The sequence below is a fragment of the Arachis stenosperma genome, chromosome 10 (genome assembly GCF_014773155.1).
Source record: "Arachis stenosperma cultivar V10309 chromosome 10, arast.V10309.gnm1.PFL2, whole genome shotgun sequence".
Classification (NCBI taxonomy): Eukaryota; Viridiplantae; Streptophyta; class Magnoliopsida; order Fabales; family Fabaceae; genus Arachis; species Arachis stenosperma.
The window spans coordinates 81,689,469-81,713,978 of record NC_080386.1 but is presented as its reverse complement, the minus strand read 5'-3'; the positions used below and the strand labels follow the sequence as shown (position 1 = coordinate 81,713,978).

The 24,510-nt window shown below is 40.1% G+C and overlaps 1 protein-coding gene across 1 annotated transcript; it reads right to left on the bottom strand.

Moving 5' to 3' along the window:
* Nucleotides 1-17,157: 17,157 nt before the first annotated feature.
* LOC130957278 (uncharacterized) lies at nucleotides 17,158-17,814 on the bottom strand. The gene has a single exon (XM_057884146.1). It carries the CDS (start codon nucleotides 17,812-17,814, stop codon nucleotides 17,158-17,160), a length of 657 nt encoding a protein of 218 aa, XP_057740129.1.
* Between the last annotated feature and the right edge of the window lie 6,696 nt (nucleotides 17,815-24,510).

Genomic DNA, 24,510 nt, shown 5'->3' with positions numbered 1-24,510 from the left:
CTCAACAAGGCTTCAACAATAATAATGGTGGAAGAAACAGGTTTAGCAATGGCAAGCCTTTTCCATCATCTTCTCAGCAACAGATAGAGAATTCTAAGCAGAGCCACTCTGACTTAGCAACTATGGTCTCTAATCTAATCAAAACCACTCAAAGTTTCATGACTGAAACAAGGTCCTCCATTAGAAACTTGGAGGCACAAGTGGGTCAGCTGAGTAAGAAAGTTACTGAACTCCCTCCTAGTACTCTTTCAAGCATTACAAAAGAGAATCCAAAAGGAGAGTGTAAGGCCATCAACATGGCCAAATTTGGAGAAGAGGAAGAGGCAGTGATCGCCACTGAGGAAGACCTCAATGGACGTCCACTGGCCTCCAATGAGTTCCCTAATGAGGAAACCATAGGAATCTGAGGCTCACACTGAGACCATAGAGATTCCATTGGATTTACTTCTGCCATTCATGAGCTCTGATGAGTATTCTTCCTCTGAAGAGGACGAAGATGTCACTGAAGAGCAAGTTGCTAAGTACCTTGGAGCAATCATGAGGCTAAATGACAAGTTATTTGGTAATGAGACTTGGGAGGATGAACCCCATTTGCTCACCAAAGAACTGGATGACTTGACTAGGCAGAGATTACCTCAGAAGAGACAGGACCCTGGGAAGTTCTCAATACCTTGTACATTAGGCACCATGACCTTCGAGAAGGCTCTGTGTGACCTAGGGTCAAGCATAAACATCATGCCTCTCTTTGTAATGGAGAAGCTAGGGATCTTTGAGGTACAAGCTGCAAGAATCTCACTAGAGATGGCAGACAATTCAAGAAAACAAGCTTATGGACTTGTAGAGGATGTTCTAGTAAAGATTGAAGACCATTATATCCCTGCTGATTTCATAGTCCTAGAGACTGGGAAGTGCATGGATGAATCCATCATCCTTGGCAGACCCTTCCTAGCCACAACAAAGGCTGTGATTGATGTTGACAGAGGAGAATTGATCATTCAAGTGAATGAAGAATCCTTTGTGTTTAAGGCTCAAGGATATCCCTCTATAACCATGGAGAGGAAGCATGAAGAGCTTCTCTCAAAACAGAGTCAAACAGAGCCCCCACAGTCAAACTCTAAGTTTGGTGTTGGGAGGCCACAACCAAATTCTAAGTTTGTGTTGAACCCCCACATTCAAACTCTAAGTTTGGTGTTGGGAGGTTCCAACATTGCTCTGAACATCTGTGAGGCTCCATGAGAGCCCATTGTCAAGCTACTGACATTAAAGAAGCGCTTGTTGGGAGGCAACCCAATGTTATATTTATCTATTTTCCATTGTTATTTTATGTTTTCTATAGGTTGATGATCATGTGAAGTCACAAAAATAATTGAAAAAATAAAAACAGAATGAAAAATAGAATGAAAAATAGCACACCCTGGAGGAAAAACTTGCTAGCGTTTAAACGCCAGTAAAGGCAGCAAATGAGCGTTTAACGCCCAGTCTGGCACCATTCTGGGCGTTTAACGCCAGAAAGGGGCACCAGACTGGCGTTTAACGCCAGGAATGGGCAAGAAACTGGCGTTTAACACCAGAAAAGGGCAGCAGCTGGCGTTTAACGCCAGGATTGGCAGAAAGGGCGTTTTGCACGCCACTTGGTGCAGGGATGAGCTATCCTTGACACCTCAGGATTTGTGGACCCCACAGGATCCCCACCTACCCCACCACTCTCTCTCTTCTTCACCCATTCATCAATCACCTCAATACCTCTTCCCAAAAAAAAAAACCCCTCACCTATCAAATCCCACCATTCTCTTCACCACTCACATCCATCCTTCATAAAACCCCACCTACCCCACCATCCAAATTCAAACCACTTTCCCTCCTAAACCCACCCATAATGGCCGAACCCTACCCCTCTCTCTACCCCTATATAAATCCTTCTTCACTCCTTCATTTTCACACAACCTAAACACTACTTCTCCCCCTCAGCCGAATCACAAAAGCCCCCTCCATCTCCTCAATTTTCTTCTTCTTCTACTTTCTTTCTTCTTTTGCTCGAGGACGAGCAAACCTTCTAAGTTTGGTGTGGTAAAAGCGTTGCTTTTTGTTTTTCCATAACCATTTATGGCACCTAAGGCCGGAGAAACCTCTAGAAAGAGGAAAGGAAAGGCAAAAGCTTCCACCTCTGAGTCATGGGAGATGGAGAGATTCATCTCAAGGGTGCATCAAGACCACTTCTATGAAGTTGTGGCCATGAAGAAGGTGATCCCCGAGGTCCCTTTCAAACTCAAAAAGAGTGAATATCCGGAGATCCGACATGAGATCCAAAGAAGAGGTTGGGAAGTTCTTACCAACCCCATTCAACAAGTCGGAATCTTAATGGTTCAAGAGTTCTATGCCAATGCATGGATCACCAAGAACCATGATCAAAGTGTGAACCCGGACCCAAAGAATTGGCTTACAATGGTTCGGGGAAAATGCTTAGATTTTAGTTCGAAAAATGTAAGGTTGGCATTCAACTTGCCCATGATGCAAGGAGATGAACACCCCTACACTAGAAGGGTTAACTTTGATCAAAGGTTGGACCAAGTCCTCATAGACATTTGTGAAGAGGGCGCTCAATGGAAGAGAGATTCAAGAGGGAAGCCGGTTCAACTGAGAAGGCATGACCTCAAGCCCATGGCTAGGGGATGGTTGGAGTTTATCCAACGCTCAATCATTCCCACTAGCAACCGGTCCGAAGCTACTATAGACCGGGCTATCATAATTCATAGCATCATGATTAGAGAGGAAGTAGAAGTTCATGAGGTTATATCCCAAGAACTTTATAAGGTGGCGGACAAGTCCTCTACCTTGGCAAGGTTAGCCTTCCCTCATCTCATTTGTCACCTCTGTAATTCAGTTGGAATTAACATAGAGGGAGACATCCTCATTGATGAGGACAAGCCCATCACTAAGAAGAGGATGGAGCAAACAAGAGATCCCACTCATGGACATGAGGAAATTCCTCATCATAAAATCCCTGAGATGCCTCAAGGGATGCACTTTCCTCCACAAAACTATTGGGAGCAAATCAACATCTCCCTAGGAGAATTGAGTTCCAACATGGGACAACTAAGGGTGGAGCACCAAGAACATTCCATCCTCCTCCATGGAATTAGAGAAGATCAAAGAATCATGAGAGAGGAGCAACAAAGGCAAGGAAGAGACATTGAGGAGCTCAAGCACTCCATAAGATCTTCAAGAGGAAGAATAAGTCGCCATCACTAAGGTGGACCCGTTCTTTAATCTCCTTGTTCTTTATTTTTCTGTTTTTCGAAAATTATGCTTTATGTTTTATTTATGTTTGTGTCTTATGATCATTAGTGTCTTAGTGTCTATGCCTTAAAGTTATGAATGTCCTATGAATCCATCACCTTTCTTAAATGAAAAATGTTCTTAATTGAAAAAAGAGAAGAATTGCATGAATTTCGAATTTTATAACAGATTAATTATTTTGATGTGGTGGCAAGTATGCTTGAACAATGCATATGTCTTTTGAATTTGTTGTTCATGAATGTTAAAATTGTTGGCTCTTGAAGGAATGATGAAAAAGGAGACATGTTACTGAGGATCTGAAAAATCATAAAAATGATTCTTGAAGCAAGAAAAAGCAGTGAATTCAAAAAAAAAAGAGCAAGCAGAAAAAGCCAATAGCCCTTTAAACCAAAAGGCAAGGACAATAAAAAGGATCCAAGGCTTTGAGCATCAGTGGATAGGAGGGCCTACAGGAATAACATCCTGGCCTAAGCGGCTAAACCAAGCTGTCCCTAACCATGTGCTTGTGGCGTGAAGGTGTTAAGTGAAAACTTGAGACTGAGCGGTTAAAGTCGTGATCCAAAGCAAAAAAGAGTGTGCTTAAGAACCCTGGACACCTCTAATTGGGGACTCTAGCAAAGCTGAGTCATAATCTGAAAAGGTTCACCCAGTTATGTGTCTGTGGCATGGATGTATCCGGTAGTAATACTGGAAAATAGAGTGCTTTGGGCCACAGCCAAGACTCATAAAGTAGCTGTGTTCAAGAATCATCATACTTAACTAGGAGAATCGATAACACTATCTGGATTCTGAGTTCCTATAGAAGCCAATCATTCTGAACTTCAAAAGATAAAGTGAGATGCCAAAACTGTTCAGAGGTAAAAAGCTAAAAGCCCCGCTCAACTAATTAATATTGATCTTCATAGATGTTTTTGGAATTCATTGTATATTCTCTTCTTTTTATCCTATTGATTTTCAGTTGCTTGGGGACAAGCAACAATTTAAGTTTGGTGTTGTGATGAGCGGATAATTTATACTTTTTGGCATTGTTTTTAGTATATTTTTAGTATGTTTTAGTTAGTTTTTATTATATTTTTATTATTTTTTATTTAAAATTCACTTTTCTAGACTTTACTATGAGTTTATGTGTTTTTCTGTGATTTGAGGTATTTTCTGGCTGAAATTGAGGGACTTGGGCAAAAATCTGATTCAGAGGCTGAAAAGGGCTGCAGATGCTGTTGGATTCTGACCTCCCTGCACTCGAAGAGAATTTTCTGGAGTTACAGATACCCAATTGGCGCGCTCTCAATTGTGTTGGAAAGTAGACATCCAGGGCTTTCCAGAAATATATAATAGTCCATACTTTTCTTGGGATTTGATGGCCCAAACCGGCATTCCAAATCAGCTCAAGAATTCCCGGCGTTTAACGCCGGAACTGGCACAAAAGCTGAAGTTAAACGCCCAAACTGGCACAAAAGCTGGCGTTTAACTCCATGAAAAGTCTCTACACATGAAAGCTTCAATTCTCAGCCCAAGCACACACCAAGTGGGACCGGTAGTGGATTTTTACGTCATTTACTCATTTTTGTAAACCCTAAGCTACTAGTTCTCTATAAATAGGACCTTTTGCTATTGTATTTTCATCTTTGAACGTCTAGTTCTTAGATCATGGGGGCTGGCCTCTCGGCCATGCCTAGACCTTGTTCTTATGTATTTTCAACGGTGGAGTTTCTACACACCATAGATTAAGGTGTGGAGCTCTGCTGTACCTCGAGTATCAATGCAATTACTACTATTTTCCATTCAATTTAGCTTATTCTTGTTCTAAGATATTCATTCGCACCCAAGAACTTGATGAATGTGATGATTATATGACGATCATCATCATTCTCACTTGTGAACGCGTGCCTGACAACCACTTCCGTTCTACATGCAAACAAGGCTTGAGTAGATATCTCTTGGATTCCTTAATCAGAATCTTCGTGGTATAAGCTAGAATCCATTGGCGGCCATTCTTGAGAATCCGGAAGGTCTAAACCTTGTCTGTGGTATTCTGAGTAGGATTCAGGGATTGAATGACTGTGACGAGCTTCAAACTCGCGATTGTGGGGCGTTAGTGACAGGCGCAAAAGAATCACTGGATTCTATTCCGACATGATCGAGAACCGACAGATGAATAGCCGTGTTGTGACAGAGCGCGTTGAAAATTTTCACTGAGAGGACGGGACTGTAGCCATTGACAACGGTGATGCCCAACATACAGCTTGCCATGGAAAGGAATAAGAAGGATTGGATGAAGACAGTAGGAAAGCAGAGAGACGGAAGGGACAAAGCATCTCCATACGCTTATCTGAAATTCTCACCAATGAATTACATAAGTATCTCTATCTTTATTTTATGTTTTATTCATCTTTTAATTATCAATCCTCCATAACCATTTGAATTCGCCTGACTGAGATTTACAAGATGACCATAGCTTGCTTCATACCAACAATCTCTGTGGGATCGACCCTTACTCGCGAAAGGTTTATTAATTGGACGACCCAGTGCACTTGCTGGTTAGTTGTGCGAAGTTGTGATAAAGACTTGAGATTGCAATTGAGCATACCATGTTGATGGCACCATTGATGATCACAATTTCGTGCATCATCGTGTCTCGAGCTTCTACCTCCGCCGGGGGTTACGACCCGTACGCTTGGGTGGTCTCCGATCTCAGGGACTCCCCGAATCAGATGGGTGAGGAGGAGCTCACCGAGTTCCGTCAAGCCAGGTACTTGTGCGGGGGTACCGACGAGGAGGTAACTATAACGTTTTTGTTCCTGCCCCCATGAGCGATTGTATGAGCTCAACTTTCACGCACCCCGAGTTGCCAACTGAATCTGGTTTTATAAGACCATGTTCACTCAAGTTGGGGTTCGGATCCCCTTCTCTGCCTTTCAAATGGGTCTCCTTAGTCGGATATCTGTGGCGCCATCGCAGTTGCATCCGAACAGTTGGGCTTCAATTCACTGTTTCGAGATGGTGTGCGAGTACTTGGAACTGCCGATATCCGTTGATGTCTTCTTTTTCTTTTTTAACCTTAGGAACCCTTCCAAGGAGGGGAAAGCGAGGAAAGGGTTCATGTCCTTCCGTTCTGCCCAAGGGCGGAGGATATTTGGCTTGTTCGAGGACTCCTATCATGGGTTCAAGGACAAGTATTTTAAGGTTCGGCCGGTTAAGGGTCGGCACCGCTTTTGGCTGTCGTTGGAAAGAGAATGCCTCATCCCGACGTACTGGAGTTTTGGGGCGGGGTCCAACGCCTTCATAAAGGTGACTTATAAGGGGATGTCGGCTGCGGACTGAAAGATTGCCGACGTGTTGTGGGCTATTTTTGGGAGAAATCATGTGAATCCCCATCTCCTTATGGGTAGTCGGGAGGTCGCTCGTGATTATATTTGTGAGTCTTTGATGTCGCGCTGTCTTTTGCACACTTGCTTGTTTTGCTTTTGGTTTGCTGACTACTGATTTGCTCGTTTATCTCTTGTTTGCAGTTGGGATGTCTGCCGAAGTGACCGGCCTTGAAAATCTGTTCAAGACTTTCCTCGTGGAAAGTGATGGGGAAAAAGCTGAGGAGCAACCGGTGGCTCCTTCTGGGAACGAGGGGGAACAAGCGGTGCCCACGCCTCCAGACGTCGTCATGTCGGATAAGCAAGTAAGCACGGCGCGTGATTCCCCCGTTCTCGAGAAAATGGCCAGTACCGGGCACTCGTCGTCTGCTCACCAGGCTGAGGAAGATGTCCACCGTGTGCCCTTCTCCTCGGTGGGGTCCCCTGTTACCTCTGCCATGAAGTCGGCCATTGCTTGTGCCTTGATTGCGTGCCGAGGTTTATATTGTAGGTCGTACTGGGAGAGTTCAATAGCCCACATCATCATTCTTCCTGCTAAATTGGGTTTTTGGAGTACCTGGCAGATTCCTTGGTCCGTTCTCACGACTATCCAGTGGCCCTGGAAGTATTGCTTCAGTCTGCGAGAAGAGGTCAGGAGTGCTAGTGCTATTCTTTCCAGTTTACTGTACCTTGCCTCTGCTTCTTGTAGCGCCCTACTCACAAAGGCACATTTGAGTGGATTGAGCCTCATGCCATTTTTTCGGAGGGATGCGAATACATTTCCCAAATCTCCTAGGAGATCATCTGGCCGGGTGGTCTTTGCGAGAATGTCATCCATATAGACCTCCACCGTCTTCCCTATGAGATCGTTGAATATCTTATTCATCAATCTCTGATATGTAGCTCCTGCATTTTTTAAGCCAAAAGGTATCACCGTGTAACAATAGATTCCATTTGGGGTTATGAATGTTGTTTTGTCCTCGTCAGGCCGGTTCACCGGTATCTGATTGTAGCCGGAATAGGCGTCCATGAAGCTAAGGTACCGGTATCCTGCCGCCGCGTCGACGAGCGCGTCAATGTTGTGAAAGGGGTAGCTGTCCTTGTGACACGCCTTGTTAAGATCCGAGTAATCCACGCACATTCTCCATTTCCCATTGTGTTTTTTCACTAGGACTACATTCGACAACTAGGTCGAGTAGTCTAGTTCTCGGATAAAACCTGCTTCTAAGAGGCTGGCCGTTTGCCTGGCCACCTCCTCTACCCTTTCTTGCGACATCTTCCTTCTCCTTTGAGCCACTGGCCGGGCTTCAGGCTTGACGGCCAGGTAGTGCGACATAAGATGTGGGTCTATGCCTGGCATGTCGGCCGGTGTCCAGGCGAACAGATCGCCGTTGGCCCTGATCATCTCTACCAAAGGTTCTTTCAATTCATGTGGGGGGTTTCTGTTAATGAATGTGAACTTTTCCTCTGTGTCCCCAACTCTGAACTTCTCTAGGTCCCCCTCTGGTTCAGGTCTGGGGTTGTCATCGATCCGGACATCCAGATCGGTAAGAAACATTCCTGACGCTTCTTTGGATTTTTTCCTCAGGAAGAGACTGGCATTATCGCAAGCGATCGCCGTTTCCAACTCTCCTTTTATGGACCCTACAGATCCGTTGTCCGTGACAAAATTCATGATGAGCAGTTTTGTGCTGATCACTGCGCCGACCTCGTTGATGGTCTTCCTCCCTAAGATGATGTTGTAAGCCGTGAAGTCTCGTAGAACTACGAACTCGGCCATAACTGATCTCTGTCCTTGTTCACCTCCTAAGGAGACCGGTAGGGAAATTATGCCATCTGGCTTGATGAAGTGATCGCCTAGCCCGACGACACCGTGTTGGTGAGTTGTTAGGTCGGCGTCTCGTAGCCCCAACGCGTCGAAAACGTTTCGAAACATAATGTTCGAGTCTGCTCCTATAACTATAAAAATTTGTTTGACGAGGTCGGTTCCCACCCAGGCCGTAATGACCATGGGGGGATTTTCCAGGATCTCATCGAACCATTGATCTTCTGGTCCGAAGGAAATGGACGGGGCCCTTTTAGAATTTTGTGAGGGTGAAGAGGAGATCTCTAGGACTTTCGTGTCTTTTTTGTGTGCTGATCTTGATCTTGGGGCTGTGTTCCTCGTGGTCACTACGTTTACTTTGGTAAGACCTTGGTCCTCGTCCCTTGGCTCTTGTCGCCGATTCGCTGTTCGGGACTTGTCTTCCCCGTCTTGGTCACGACCTCGTCTCCTTGGTTCCTGATAAACCCCATTTGTAGGGTTTATCTTGTGCTTGATTTAAGGGATTTTATGACCTTTTACCCACATTTATCCATTGAAATAGCATGGTTTTATAACTTCTCCTTTAATTGTGCTTAAGAGTGAAAACATGCTTTTTAGGACTTAAAATAGCTAAATCTAATTCACTTTGATTCCATTAGATGCCTTGATATGTTTGTTAAGTGATTTCAGATTTAGGAGGCAAGGATTGGATCAAGGGAATAAAGGAAAAGCATGTAAAAATGGAGAACTCATGGAGAAATAAAGGAAACGCAAAAGCTGTCAAGCCGACCTCTTCGTACTTAATCGACCATAACTTGAGCTACAGAGGTCCAAATGATGCGGTTCTAGTTGGGTTAGAAAGCTAACATCCGGGGCTTAGAAACGATATAAGATTTGCTATGGTTAAACCGCGCATAGTGACGTGTACGTGCATAGTACGCGCACGCACCGTTGCTACCACTGGTTCACTTAAAGCAAAATGTGGCCAGCGAATTCTAAAGCCTTGTGGGCCCAATCTAACTCATTTCTGATGCTATTTAACCCAAGGAGTGAAGAGGGAAACACAAGATAGTTACCATTAGTCATATTTTAGTTTTAGAAGTAGTTTCTAGAGAGAGAAGCTCTCACTTCTCTCTAGGATTAGGATTAGTTCTTAGATCTAGGTTTTAATCTTTACTTTCTTCCACTTCTATCTCTCAACTTTTTGTTGCTACATTCATCTTCTTCTACTCTTTTGTTGTAATTTCCTTTAGGTTGTTCTTATATTTTGTTGTAGATCTAGTATTGTTCCTTCTACTTTCTTCCAAATTCAATAAAAGGTAATTCATAATAAATGTGTTTCTTTTAATTGTTGTTGTTAATTCATTGCAATAAATGTTGTTAGATTCTATTCTTGTTGTCAATTTGCTTTGCTTTTCTTTTGTGCCTTCCAAGTGTTTGATGAAATGCTTGGTTGGATTTTAGTATAGATTTTGTTCCTCTTGGCCTAGGTAGAGTAATTAGTGACTCTTGAGTTATCTAATTCCTTTGTTGATTGATAATTAGAAGTTGCTAATTGATTTGAATGCCTCTAAAGCTAGTCTTTCCTTTAGGAGTTGATTAGGACTTGAGGAATCGAATTGATTCATCCACTTGACTTTCCTCCATGGTTAGAGGTTAACTAAGTGGGAGCAATACACAATTCTCATCACAATTGAGAAGGATAACTAGGATAGGACTTCTAGTTCTCATATCTTGCCAAGAGCTTTATTAGTTGTTAGTTTATTTTCTTTGCCATTTATATTTCTTGTCTAAAATCTCAAAAACCCCAAAATAACTCACAACCAATAACAAGACACTTTATTGTAATTCCTAGGGAGAACGACCCGAGGCTCCAATACTTCGGTTTATAAATTTAGGGGTTTGTTTTAGTGACAAACAATATTTTGTATGAGAAGATTATTATTTGGTTTAGGAACTATACTTGCAACGAGAATTCATTTGTGAAATTCTAAACCATCAAAAATCCAATCATCAAAATGGCGCCGTTGCCGGGGAATTGCAATGGTGTTATGTTATTGGTTATTGTACATATGTGAATAGTGTGAATATCTTGCTTTTTTGTTTTGTTTGCTATTTGTAGAATTTTGTTTCTCTTATTTTCTATTAGCTTTTGATTTTTGTTTTCTCTTTCCATTATGAATTCTCATTTTGGCTATGAGTGTGATTACAACTATGTTGTAGGAAGTGGAGATTACAATGAAGAGATGTATCAAGGATGGAATAACCAAAGGTGGGAGGAGCCACATGCATATGATCAATCTTCATGGCAACAACCTCCACCAATGCACTATGAAGAAGAGCCATTCTATGATGTATACCAATCCAATGGCTATGGTGACTCACTTTGTGACTTCCAAGAACCACCACCATACGCCTATGAGTCATATCCTCAACATCAACCTCAACCACACTCACAAGCCTATTTTCACCAAACACTTCCATATGACCCCAATCCATATTTATCACACCAACCAACTTTTGAGCCATATGAGCCATATGTCGAACCACCACAATATCAACCCTTTCAAGAGCCAACTCCATACCATGACCAAGATGAACCACCTCCATTAAATGAAAATTTTCAACCACAAGATGAATTCTACCTTCCACCACAACCTCCCATGGAAGAATATTCATGTCCATTGATCAAAGAGCAATATGATCCTAATCATGATATCCAAGTGGAACAAGAGTCAAGGAATCGTCTCAAGGAAGCATGGGATCAATTTCAAGCAACTATGGAGCATGTTGTGCAACAAGTGGAAAGAGTGGAGAATGTTGAACCACTACACCCTAATTATGATGAACCACCTTCCTATTATGAACCCTTCCCCCAAAATGATGAACCCTTCCATCCACCCCAACCTCTAATGGATGAAACCCTTGGTGTTCTTCTTCAAGGACAAGAAGAGATGACAAGGGATGTACAACAATTCATGACCGCCTTGGATGAGGTGGTAAACTGGCTAGCATCCCAACTTTTGGACACTCAAGGAACTCCCATGGCTACATGTGGAGAATCAAAAGAAGAACATAGCATGAAGGAGAGATTGGAAACTCCAGTGGAAAAAGAGGAATACCACTTTGTGTTAGAACAATTGGAGAAGCCTATGATCATTGAAGAAAAGGAAGAAGTGGTTGAAGACATAGGAGATGCGGAACCTCCATGGGAAGCTAAAATCATAGAGATTTCTTCCAAGAAGATTGAATTTGATGTTAAGGAGGAATGTGCACAACCTCCGAGGCATATTCTATATGAAGACTTGGAGAGAATGAAGCAAGAATTGAGTTCCCTTGGTGATGAAGATCATACATCCAATCTTCTTGGTGAAGAATCCTTTGAATTTGAAGAACCTTCTCCCAATGAATTTGAGAGTGATGTGGCGGTAGATTTCTCTCAACCTCCCATTTATGACTTGAGTGATGGAGAAGAGTTAGATGAAGTTGATGAACAAAGGATTGAGAATGAAGAAGTTTATGAAGAGGTGGAGATTGACAAGGAAGCAAACAAGGGAGTAGAGCTTGCAAGCACATTGGAGATACCGCTCCCCAAGCCACCACCATCCATTCTCTCATTCAAGTGGGTAAATTCCTTATACTTAAGCTTTTCTATTCCCCTTGAATATGGTTTGCTTGAGACGGATGGTCAACTTAGAAAAATTAGTGGCTTTAAGAGTAAAAAAGAGATGGTTAGTGGTTGAAAGCATCATTCTAGGTTCACTATGGTCACATGTCCAAAGCTTGATAGCAAAGGTTGGTGTATAACTAGAGTACATGGGTCTAGAAGGATGTTTGGTCACTTTGTTGAGAATTCACCTTGCTCACCACCCACATGGATTAATGATAATCAACTTGGAGATGGGTGTGAAGACAAAATATGGGATCCGGGAACACATGAGGATCAACATTGGGAGCCCATGGTTTGTGAAGAACTCCATCAAAGCTTGGAGATATTAATCTTGAATGATGGAGCTTATTGGAAGTCCAAGCATTGGTGGAAGTTCCAAGATGAGTACAAGCACAAGCCACCTTGAGAGAAGCTCCCCATAAGTCCAACTTAAGGACAATAAACAAAAGTGCTAGGTGGGAGACACCCCACCATGGTAAAATCCTTTCATTTTCTCTTTTGTACATATTGGTAGAACTAGTTTAATTTCATGTTTAGAATAGTTGGTTGAATTTAATTAGCATTTTATCATGTTAAATAAGGTTTTAGGATGTTTTGGTAGCTGTTTGGAGGTTTGGAATGCTTGGATTGGTGCAAAAACATAGCAAAAATTTTTGAAAAACAGAGCACCATCCACGCGTACGCGTACTGCGCGCGTACGTGCATCAAGCATTTTTGACCATCCATGCACGCGCGCCATGCGTGCGTACGCGTGGATTGAGAAGTTCTACATTCCATACATTTTCCAGAGAGTTGTGCCTACGCCGCGCCAACGTTGTGCCTTGGGCATAACCCCACTCGCGCGCACGCGCACACGACGCGTACGCGCCACTCTCGAAATAAACCATCTGTGCGCGCGCGGCATGCGCGCGTACGCGCGTATTTCCTTCCTTCACCACATTTCTTTTCTTCTCCTCTTTCTATTTCTTTCCTTCTCCTTTCTTCTTCCCTCCTCCTACCCCTCATCCAACACTTCCAAACACCATCGATAACCATTTATTTTAGTTAGTTGTTAGTTAGTTAGTTAGTTAGTTGATTAGTTAGTTTTAGTTTAGAATTCATTTTATTTTCTCTCTTTTCTTCATAAGTGTTGGATTATTGACTTTGTTTACCATACATTGCTGCCCTTATTGCCTAAATGCTATTTTAGCATGAATGTTTTTAGATAATCTTTGTTGGATTCTATTGTTGAGGTTATATTTTGCTACTTGGTTTTGAGTTTTTCATGCTTACCTTTGCGAATACCAAGTGATGAGAATTGCCTTCGAGCTTATAACTCTTTTGAATTGCATGTTGTAGCTAGCCATCATGTGATTTGAACCCTTTTCCTCGATTAGGCAACCTCTTGATAGATGATGTTATGCATTTACCTTAATGCATTGTATTTCATAATCATATGCATCCATATGTGTTTGACTTGAATGCTTTCATGCTTCTTTAATGCTTGTTTTACTTTACAAGTTCACTTAGAGCATCTCAAGCACACTAGGATAAGTGAAGTGCATGCTTCTTTTGTGACATAGCTTTTTATGCTAATGTGTGTTCTAAACAGCACAATTTAGAATTCACATAACTAATATTTCTTAATGTCACACTAATTCACTCACCTCATTCTAGTGATTAGTACCTCATTCCAACAATGTATGCTTCCTTGTTTTTATATCTTCTCATCTTATGGTGTTATATTTTTGTTTTTCATAAATGATGCACCACAAGCAATAACGGAAGCAAGACTAAGAACACGCAGCAATCCGGAGATTCGCCGTACCCCCTTGCTCATCTTTGAGTGCACCGAGGACGGTGCAAACTTTTAAGTGTGGGGAGGTCGTCCGACCGGTCGGCGATTTTGGGTGACAAATTTCTAATCCCAACACTTTTGCATTTCATTCTAGGATTTTATGGTTTTTACTTGCATTTTCTTATTTTTGCATATGTATACACAATAAACTTAGTCAAAATAATGAAATTTTTCAAGATTTCTATCTATAGGGCACCAATTGATTTGAGTGAAAACTTTTCATAAAACTTTCTTGAATTATATATATCTTGTGGATCATGTTTTTGAGCTTAGAACACAAGCAAGTGAGATTTGAGCCCAATGGTTTGGTTACATCTTATAACCACTTATTTTCCTTCTTGTGTGCATTATTCTCTTTCTATGATTGTAATCTTTGAATTGTTTGATTCTTTATGTCCATTATTTTGTGTATTCATGCATTTATATGATTGAGGCCATCATTTCATTTAGCTCACTTACCCAAATAGCCTTACCTTTTATCATCCATTGTTAGCCAATTTGAGCCTACGATTAACCCACTTGTTCTTAAATTTAGCACATTACAAGCCTAAAGCGGAAAACAATAATTGTCCTTTATTTGGATCTTTGATTAGCTTAGGCTAGTGTGTGAGTATCATTCAAGTGTGGGAATCTTGGGACACTGGGTGAATAAAAGGGGTGTATTTTGTATTGTTATTGAAAATATTGGGAATTGGGTATATACTCATGTATTGATCAAATGTAAAACCTTATGCATTGATGCTCTTGTATATAGAAAGAAAAAAAATGAGAAAAACAAAAGAAAAAAAAGAAAAAAAGAAAAGTAATAAAAATGCCCCAAAGCGAAGCTCAATAAAATCAATGCATAAGTGTTGTGAAATGAAAAGGAAATACATGAGTATGTGAAAAAGTGAAAATGGGTAGTTAGGCTAGCTTTGAAATTGTATAGGATGTCATAGGTTAGGTGGGAAGCTTAAGATTATCAAAGATTCAAATTTCAAGCTCACTTAACCATATATGCATCCTACCTTGACCCTAGCCCCATTATAACCAAAGAAAAGACCTCATGATACTTGTATGCATGCATGAAATATATGTCGATTGTTAGAAGAAAAACAAATCTTAGAAAGCATGATTAGGAGAGAATTGAGATAATCAACCCTAAACACTTGAGCGAATAGAGTGCAAACACATCCGGTGAGGGTTTGATGCTCAATTACATATTTCCACCTACAATCATCACTTTTCATGCAAGTTTGTAAAAATATTTAATAACTCAATCCAATTGTGGATTAGACTCGCTAGTCCTTAGCCCTTGTGCATATATGCTTCTTGAGAATTAATTTATTTTGACCAAGCAATTGCATTCATTTAGATAGTTGCATATAGGTAGATTGCATCTAGTTAGTTTCTATTGAATAAATGTTGATGCCCTTTGCTTTCTCTTGGTTTAAGCATGAGGACATGCTTGGTTTAAGTGTGGAGAGGTTGATAAACCCCATTTGTAGGGTTTATCTTGTGCTTGATTTAAGGGATTTTATGACCTTTTACCCACATTTATCCATTGAAATAGCATGGTTTTATAACTTCTCCTTTAATTGTGCTTAAGAGTAAAAACATGCTTTTTAGGACTTAAAATAGCTAAATCTAATTCACTTTGATTCCATTAGATGCATTGATATGTTTGTTAAGTGATTTCAGATTTAGGAGGCAAGGATTGGATCAAGGGAATGAAGGAAAAGCATGTAAAAATGGAGAACTCATGGAGAAATAAAGGAAACGCAAAAGCTGTCAAGCCGACCTCTTCGCACTAAATCGACCATAACTTGAGCTACAAAGGTCCAAATGATGCGGTTCCAGTTGGGTTAGAAAGCTAACATCCGGGGCTTCGAAACAATATAAGATTTGCTATGGTTGAACCGCGCATGGTGACGCGTACGCGTATAGTACGCGCACGCGCTGTTGCTGCCACCTGGTTCACTTAAAGCAAAATGTGGCCAGCGAATTCTAAAGCCTTGTGGGCCCAATCCAACTCATTTCTGATGCTATTTAACCCAAGGAGTGAAGAGGGAAACACAAGCTAGTTACCATTAGTCATAGTTTAGTTTTAGAAGTAGTTTCTAGAGAGAGAAGCTCTCACTTCTCTCTAGGATTAGGATTAGGATTAGGTTTAGTTCTTAGATCTAGGTTTTAATCTTTGCTTTCTTCCACTTCTATCTCTCAACTTTTTGTTGCTACATTCATCTTCTTCTACTCTTTTGTTGTAATTTCCTTTAGGTTGTTCTTATATTTTGTTGTAGATCTAGTATTGTTCCTTCTACTTTCTTCCAAATTCAATAAAAGGTAATTCATAATAAATGTGTTTCTTTTAATTGTTGTTGTTAATTCATTGCAATAAATGTTGTTAGATTCTATTCTTGTTGTCAATTTGCTTTGCTTTTCTTTTGTACCTTCCAAGTGTTTGATGAAATGCTTGGTTGGATTTTAGTATAGATTTTGTTCCTCTTGGCCTAGGTAGAGTAATTAGTGACTCTTGAGTTATCTAATTCCTTTGTTGATTGATAATTAGAAGTTGCTAATTGATTTGAATGCCTCTAAAGCTAGTCTTTCCTTTAGGAGTTGATTAGGACTTGAGGAATCGAATTGATTCATCCACTTGACTTTCCTCCATGGTTAGAGGTTAACTAAGTGGGAGCAATACACAATTCTCATCACAATTGAGAAGGATAACTAGGATAGGACTTCTAGTTCTCATATCTTGCCAAGAGCTTTATTAGTTGTTAGTTTATTTTCTTTGCCATTTATATTTCTTGTCTAAAATCTCAAAAACCCCAAAATAACTCACAACCAATAACAAGACACTTTATTGTAATTCCTAGGGAGAACGACCCGAGGCTCCAATACTTCGGTTTATAAATTTAGGGGTTTATTTTAGTGACAAACAACTTTTTGTATGAGAAGATTATTGTTTGGTTTAGGAACTATACTTGCAACGAGAATTCATTTGTGAAATTTTAAACCATCAAAAATCCAATCATCAGTTCCCTGATGAGATGGGAGAATTCAGCCAGTTTCCCATCTCTAATTGCTTGTTCAAGCGCATCTTTTAGGTCGAAACAGTCCTGCGTCTTATGTCCGTAGCCTTTATGGTAATCGCAGTACAGGCTTTTGTTACCGCCAGTTCGGTCCTTCAGTGGATGGGGCTTCGACAAGATTCCCTTCTCAGCTATCTGTTGGTAGACTTCCATGATGGGGAGAGTGAGGGGGTATAGTTGGTGAACTTCCCCACACGGGGAAACGGTCTAGGTGTTCTGCTCGGGCCGCCGTCTCTGGCGTGCTCCTTCTGTCGTTCTCCGTTGCCATGTTGCCTGGGCTGAGTGTAGGAGGGTTGTCGTTTGTTGACAGCCACAACTCGGCTGACTTCCTCATCGTTAATGTATTCGCGTGCCACCATTTGGATCTCTTGCATCGTCCAGACTGGCCTAGTGGTGAGATGCTTTCTAAAATCCTCGTTGAGAAGTCCATTGGTCAGGCATAGACTCGCCACCGAATCCGTTAACCCTTCTATTTCCAAGCATTCGTCATTGAAGCGATCTAGGTATTTTCTGGTCGTCTCGTTGACTTTCTGAGTGACGCCGAGCAAATTGATCGGGTGTTTTGCCTTCGCGATTCTGGTGGTGAATTGTGCTAAGAAGGCGCGGCTGATGTCCGAGAAACTGGCCACGGAGTCCTGCGAGAGGCTATTGAACCACTGTATCGCAGGGCTTGCCAGGGTGACCAGGAAAGCGCGACACCTTACCTCGTCTCCCACTCCCTCTAGGTTCATTCGGGCCTCGAAGGCCGTGAGGTGCTCCTGTGGGTCTTGTGTCCCATCATACCTCATGTCCGTTGGTTTGTCAAAGTGCTTTGGCAACCGGACCTCGAGGATAGAATGGTGGAATGGGGTGGCGCCCTTGATGACGGATCATTGCGTTCTCTCGGACCTCTCTTCTCCGTTTTCACGGTCTCGTCTCATGACACACGCTCGTTTACCCCGAGCGTAGATGATTGTATCATTTCGTCTCCTAGGGCGTTCTCGGTCCTCCCGGCTACTTTCCGATTCCGATCCTGAGACGGGAGTAAGTCGGGAGCGATTGCTTCGGTGGGAGGCTCTGCCTCGACTTTCTGGGGATTGGAAGTAGTCAGGGTCGGAGGCCTCTTGGTGACGTTCCTGATCCGCTAATTGGCGTTCCAGGTTCTGCACCCTATGGCGCAGTTCTTGCATTATCCTGGCGCTATCGCTACCCGTTCCCCCGAAGGGGCGTCTTTCACGGGTTCTTTGTTGTGGCTCGATTTGTCGTGGAGGGGATCTTAACTGCTCTCGGGGGGAGGCGACGGAGGCGGCCCCCTCAAGACCTCCTGGGCGGCCTTGGCCCCTTGGACCTGGCACGATCTCCATTCAGTCGCGTGGTTCCCCACAGACGGCGCCAATGTTCGGTAGGTCGGGTACTAGACGGTTTGGAGTGATCCTCGTGTGGATAGTTGGGGTGTGATCTGGAATGGGTCGTGAGGGCAAGATCGGGAACCGACGTTCCGAGCTCTCGACGAAGAGGGGGGTGTCACCTGCAATGACACTCCGACGCTCAAGTCAGTCGAATGTGCAGGCGAAAAAGAGAGTAAGGCAGTGTGTGACGTACCTTGGGGGAAGGGCAGGTCCTCCCCCATTTATACCGTGTCAGAGGTGGGCCCTTCAAGGACAGGCCCACTTTCCTCGAAACTTCCTCACAGCTACGGTGGAGAGTGTCAAGGACGCGTGTCCGGATTGCGTAGCGAGCGGTACGTACTCGACCGTTCGGGTCGGGTCATCAGAGGGTCAGGCCGACCCGCGAGTGACCTGGGCCAGGCCGTAACAAGTAGTTAGGTTATCGTTATGCAATTGTTCTTATAATTAATATTTTGGCCTTTTATTTTTTAATTGATATTTTGTTTTATCATTTTTCAAAAGACAGTGATGTAATTTAATTTAATTATCGAATTTATAGTCAAAATAGGTTCTTTTAAAAGAACATATATAAATAATTTTCATCTTTAAAATTATAAATAATTAGTCTAATTAATTATTATACAAATCAATCTTCTTTGTCTTGTTAATATTAAATCTATAATATTCTCTAATAATATCGAACCGGTTTGATTCTAAACTTAATTAATTATGTCGAATTTATTTTATAAATGGATAGACATATTATCTCCAAAATTCATTTTTATATTTTGAATTAGAAAACTTTGACGATTTTATATAAAAAATGTAATTTTTTTTTGGTAATCAATGTAAATTTTATTTAAGAGTAATAAGAGAAATAATCAATATCGACATAAAGTCACAAAAAAAATCAACAACATGGACATAATCACATAAATATACTAATGAGCTACTCAAATTCTTTTGTTTTTTTGTTTTTTGTTTTTGTGTGTTATATGAAAGTAAAAGATCTAACTTCTGCAAAACATAATTAATGAAAATGATAGTGGGATCACCAAAAAAAATGATAGCGATATACCAAACCATGATGCGTGTGTGAGTATATATATATATATATATATATATATATATATATATATATATATATATATATATATATATATGAAAAATTTTAAGTGTACTGAAAATACTGGTATTTTAATTATTTTAACCGTTAATTTTAATTAACATATATATATTTTTAATAATTAAGATCAACAGTTTTTAATACACTTAAAATTTTTTCATATATATATATATATATTTTTTTTTTTCTCTATAACAAGATATATCCTTCATTATATTTAGTTAACTTGTAATTTAAATTTTTTAAAGAAGGCAACATTTTTGTTTATTTAGGTTAAGTATTATGAGTTTATAACATGATCGAAATTTGTTGACCATAAACTTTTTTTCTTTGGATTTTTCTTATTATTGGCCATAAACTTTCTTTTTTTTTTTCCTTATTAGTAATAGAGCTCCATTATTTATTTATTGTTCAAACCCAAGCTAAACTGATTAACAATTTTACTGTACATAATCCACTCCTAAATTGCATGAAAGTTTCGTCAGAATCCAAAGTCAGGTCCACAAAGAGATAAATTAAAATAATATAAAGCATTATAAAATACATTTCTTTTAATAAATCATTAATGTGTTTATGGCTAGTTTTAAGTTTAAGACTAAGTACGTCGAGAATAAATACTGTCATTTGCGGGTGATAACTTTATTGGAACAGTTACTTTTGTAGGACACGCGTAACACAAGGAGAATGACAACTTATTTCATTAGGTGAGGATGGATTCTAGTTTCAGCACCATAGAACTTTCCGTCGAATTTAATTAGATTTGTATTCAATTTTAAAAGGTTAACCGATTTATTTTAGTCTAATTTAAAAATAAATTAAAATAAATCAAGTTAAATGACTTAAATCAGATCAATTCGATATAAAATTAATATATATAAATTTATAAATTTTATATGTTAGAATAATACAATTTTATTTTTAAAAATTAATTTAATAAATATTATATTATATTTATACTAAAATAAATTATTTTAAAATAAAAATAATATTATATAATATAAAAAATATTAATTAAAATATATAGATATAATATGATATATTAATTTTATTCTAATATATATTTTTATTATAAAAAATAATTTTAAATCAGATCGAATGATTTAAAATATAACCTAGAATCTGACTTAAAAATAACACCAAATATAAATAACAAATTTAAACCTAACAAAATATTGGACCAGACTGAGTCTTAAACCTCCTAGTGGTATTTTTTATTTGTATTGTTTAGATAAATAACGGATAAATTTTGTGTAAGAGATAGAGAGGAAAAAAATGAATCCCAATTATTCTATCATATAAATTTATTCAGACAAAGTTAGCTGTTTATAAAGAGTAAGCATTATTACATACATCTTATCTTAGAATACATTTCTTTTTTAAATAAGTTTATATCATTTTAAAATTTATATTAGCATATATTGGTATTAAGTATATTAAAAAACTATACTAACTAAAATGTCATTCTCTTGACTAAGTATTTATCCTTGTATCTAAAATTATTTTCGAGGGTCATCCACACTGGTATCTAGTGGTGATTAATCATGTTGAGAGACAAATCATCTTGCTAGACTTGTTTTTCACTGAGAAACAATTCAACCGAAATAGGACTTCCTTAAAATTAGTAAATACATTTATTATTTTTTATAATTATTTAATTATATATGAATAGAAAAGCAAATGTAAAATCTGATTAATTAATAAATAAATAACTAATAAATAAATTATGAGCCAAAGAAATTCAAAAATTGAATTTTATACATTGAAGAAGTAAAAATATTTAATACGAATTAAAACACTGATTTTAAAAATTTTGGCTCAAAATTAGACCAATAAATCAAACCAGTTGAACCAAATACATATTGGGTCCAAGACCCAATATATATAACCTAAACTCAGTCACTTCCTTCTTTCATTTCAACAGTTCACGCTGAAGAGGGCAAGGAAGAATCAAAACCCCAAACCCTTATTAGCTCAACCTTCAATTCTTCATAACTTTCAATTCAAAGCTCTGATCACCGCATCGTTTACGACCACGCGTTCGCTTAGCGGTTCTCTTCAAATTCATGCGAATAAAGTGGTAAGAAATTTGAATTTCTCACCTACTTCTTTACTCCCTTCAATTTCGTGATTTTTGGTTTATGGATATTGAGAATTTTATAATTTTGATAGTTTAGGGATAATCTAGTGCAAAATATAGCTGGGTTTATCCAATTGCTCAGTGGGTAAAGGTGATAAACTCTTACTCCCTTTAAATTCTCTAATTTTATGAAGTTTAGGTATTGAAATTGTTGTTACGTATGAAATTGTATGGAGTTAGATTGAATTCATATGAATTGATTGGAACTAAACTCTGGTGGCTAAAAAACTTGTTGAGTTGGCTTTGGAGGTTTGAAAACTTGTGAAAATGAGGTTTCGGGTGGTGTTTGAACTAGGGGAGAAAACGTTTATAACTTCAGTAGGCTATAAATTGTTAGAAGAATGGACTAAAAATCATTTTTAACGAAAAAAGTTATGCGCTTTGGAAGTTTGGTGTAAAAAACTGATTTTTTTAACTTAACAGCTTTTTGGCAAAATTAACGTGCTTGCGTATGCGATAGTATCATGCGACGCAAGTATTGGGTTCTGCCCACACACTTGCATAAGCAGAAGATAGCTGCGTACGCGACGTTATCACTTTTATACTCATGCGTATGCGGCATGCATCATGCGTACGCGGGATCCCTTCTCTGCCCACACACTCGCGTACAAGGGGTGGTCTAGGTACGTGACTTTAGCAAATTTTACCAAAGTTATTTTTTTGAGTTTTTAATCCTTCTTCTAGCTTTTCAAACCTCTGTAATCTTTGTTTAAGGTTTGATAGCTAGTATTAGGTTGTAGAAGAAGAACAAACCCATTGAGGGAGTTAGTTGATATTGAGGAAAAGTTGTGAAGTGAATAATTGAATTAACGATGCATGGATAAGGTTGAAGGAGATATGAATAAGGGTAATGATGATATTGATGAATTTTGACTAAAAGATCCAGATGGCATATGCATTATATTATCTGAGACACGAGTTTTTCTGGGTAGATGCAGTGTCTTATTACCACTTGCTCTAGGTTGAAACTCGATACTCTGTTGACTCTCTGTCGCAAGATGTGACTGGGCACTTTAACTCCCTAGATTCCCCCAGTGAGATGATAATGAACGATTATATATATGCATAGACTCTTGGGGATGTACGTACGCAGGGACTGTCTAAGGTTTGCTACCAGACATGTCGGCTTTGGTTGTATAACTGACAGATGAGACTCATCTGCCATAGGACAAACATGCATCATATACATTTGTATGTTTTATTGAGGTAAATACTAAATCTGTACCTGAAAGATTCTAGCGCTGACAAAATGGTACATGACTTTTGTTATTGACAAAATAGTCACTAAAAGATTTTAAAATTTAACAAGCATGTCCCCGAACTCATAGGAGCAAATCTCCAGCAAGCACAATGCTGATGTGGCCATCGTGTTTTAGTGACCTGGCAAACCACCCCAAAGCCCCCTTCCTAATGCACACTTCTCCTCATATCGTAGCCCCTGCCCTATCACAACCCCCTGCCCAATGAACACTTTTCCCCCCATCGCAGCCCCATCACAACCCCCCTCCCCAACGCACACTCCCCCTTTTTTCCTCAACACCACCACACGCAACAACAACAACCTTAACATCAACAGCAACAACAACCTCTACCACTCCCCCTTCCCAACGCACACTACGCATCCATCCCTCAACCCCACCACTTGTAGCAACAACAACCTCAACATCAACAGAAGCAGTAATCTCCACCACTCCCCCTTTTCCAACGCACACTCCTCTCTCCCTCCCTTAACACCACCACTCGCAGCAACGACAACCTCAACATCAACAACAACAGCAACCGCAACCTCCATCATTCTACTTCTCCAACGCACACTCTCCCCTTCCTCCCACAATACCATCACTTGCAGCAACAACAACTTTAACATCAACAACAACAACAACAACAACAACCACCTCAACTATCAAGGACCACCGCCACCACCACCGTAGCTACAACAAGGCATGGCAACAAAAATCATAAATGAAGGAATATTTTCAATTGAGCAGCGAGGTCCATGATCCTGACAATGAGGAACAGAAAACTGTTCGGAACAGCGTTGGCCTGAGGCTGAGCGGTGACAGCGTCCTGTGGCGTATGCAACAGGGAGGAAGGAGGAGAAGTGTGACAGAGAGAGATCTGGCAGATGGAGCCGATCTAGTGAGATCTGGCACTGATGATGCGCGAATCACAAATTCAGACTAGGACATCGGATTTTAAGTACTTGTGGAAGTTGTGGTGGTGTTGAGGGAGGGAGGGGGGAATGTGCATTGGGGAGGGGGCTGCGATAGAGAGGGGGATGCGATAGGGAGAGAGAGGAAGGGAGAGTGTGTGTTAGGGGGGATATGATAGGGAGGGAGAGGGAAGGGGGACTGTGTGTTAGGGAGGGGGGCTTTGGGGGTGGTTTGTCAAGTCACCAAAATACGGTGACCACATCAGTTGTGCTTGCCGAAGATTTGCTCCGGCGAGTTCGGGGACACGTTTGTTAAATTTTAAAATCTTTTAGGGACTATTTTGTCAATAACAAAAATCAAGTACCATTTTGTCAACGCAGAATCTTCTGGGTACCGATTTGGTATTTACCTCATATTTTGTTTGAGTATGCATTTGTTTTTGGCTTTCCTAATTGCTTAATTGTAATTAATTGCTACCTGATCTATTTGTTGTATTTTCTTCCATTATCTATGTTTTCCTTATTTGTCTTGTATGTGTTTGTTTCTAAGAGATCCCTTATGCTAGTGGAGGTGATTCTGAGTATTGTTTCACTTGGTGATTTGAAGGTTTGCAAAGAACAGAAAACGAAGAGTTAGACTAGAATCCTTATATAGAGTCACCGTATTTCTAGTTTAGTGTAAATTCTAGGATTTGATATGGG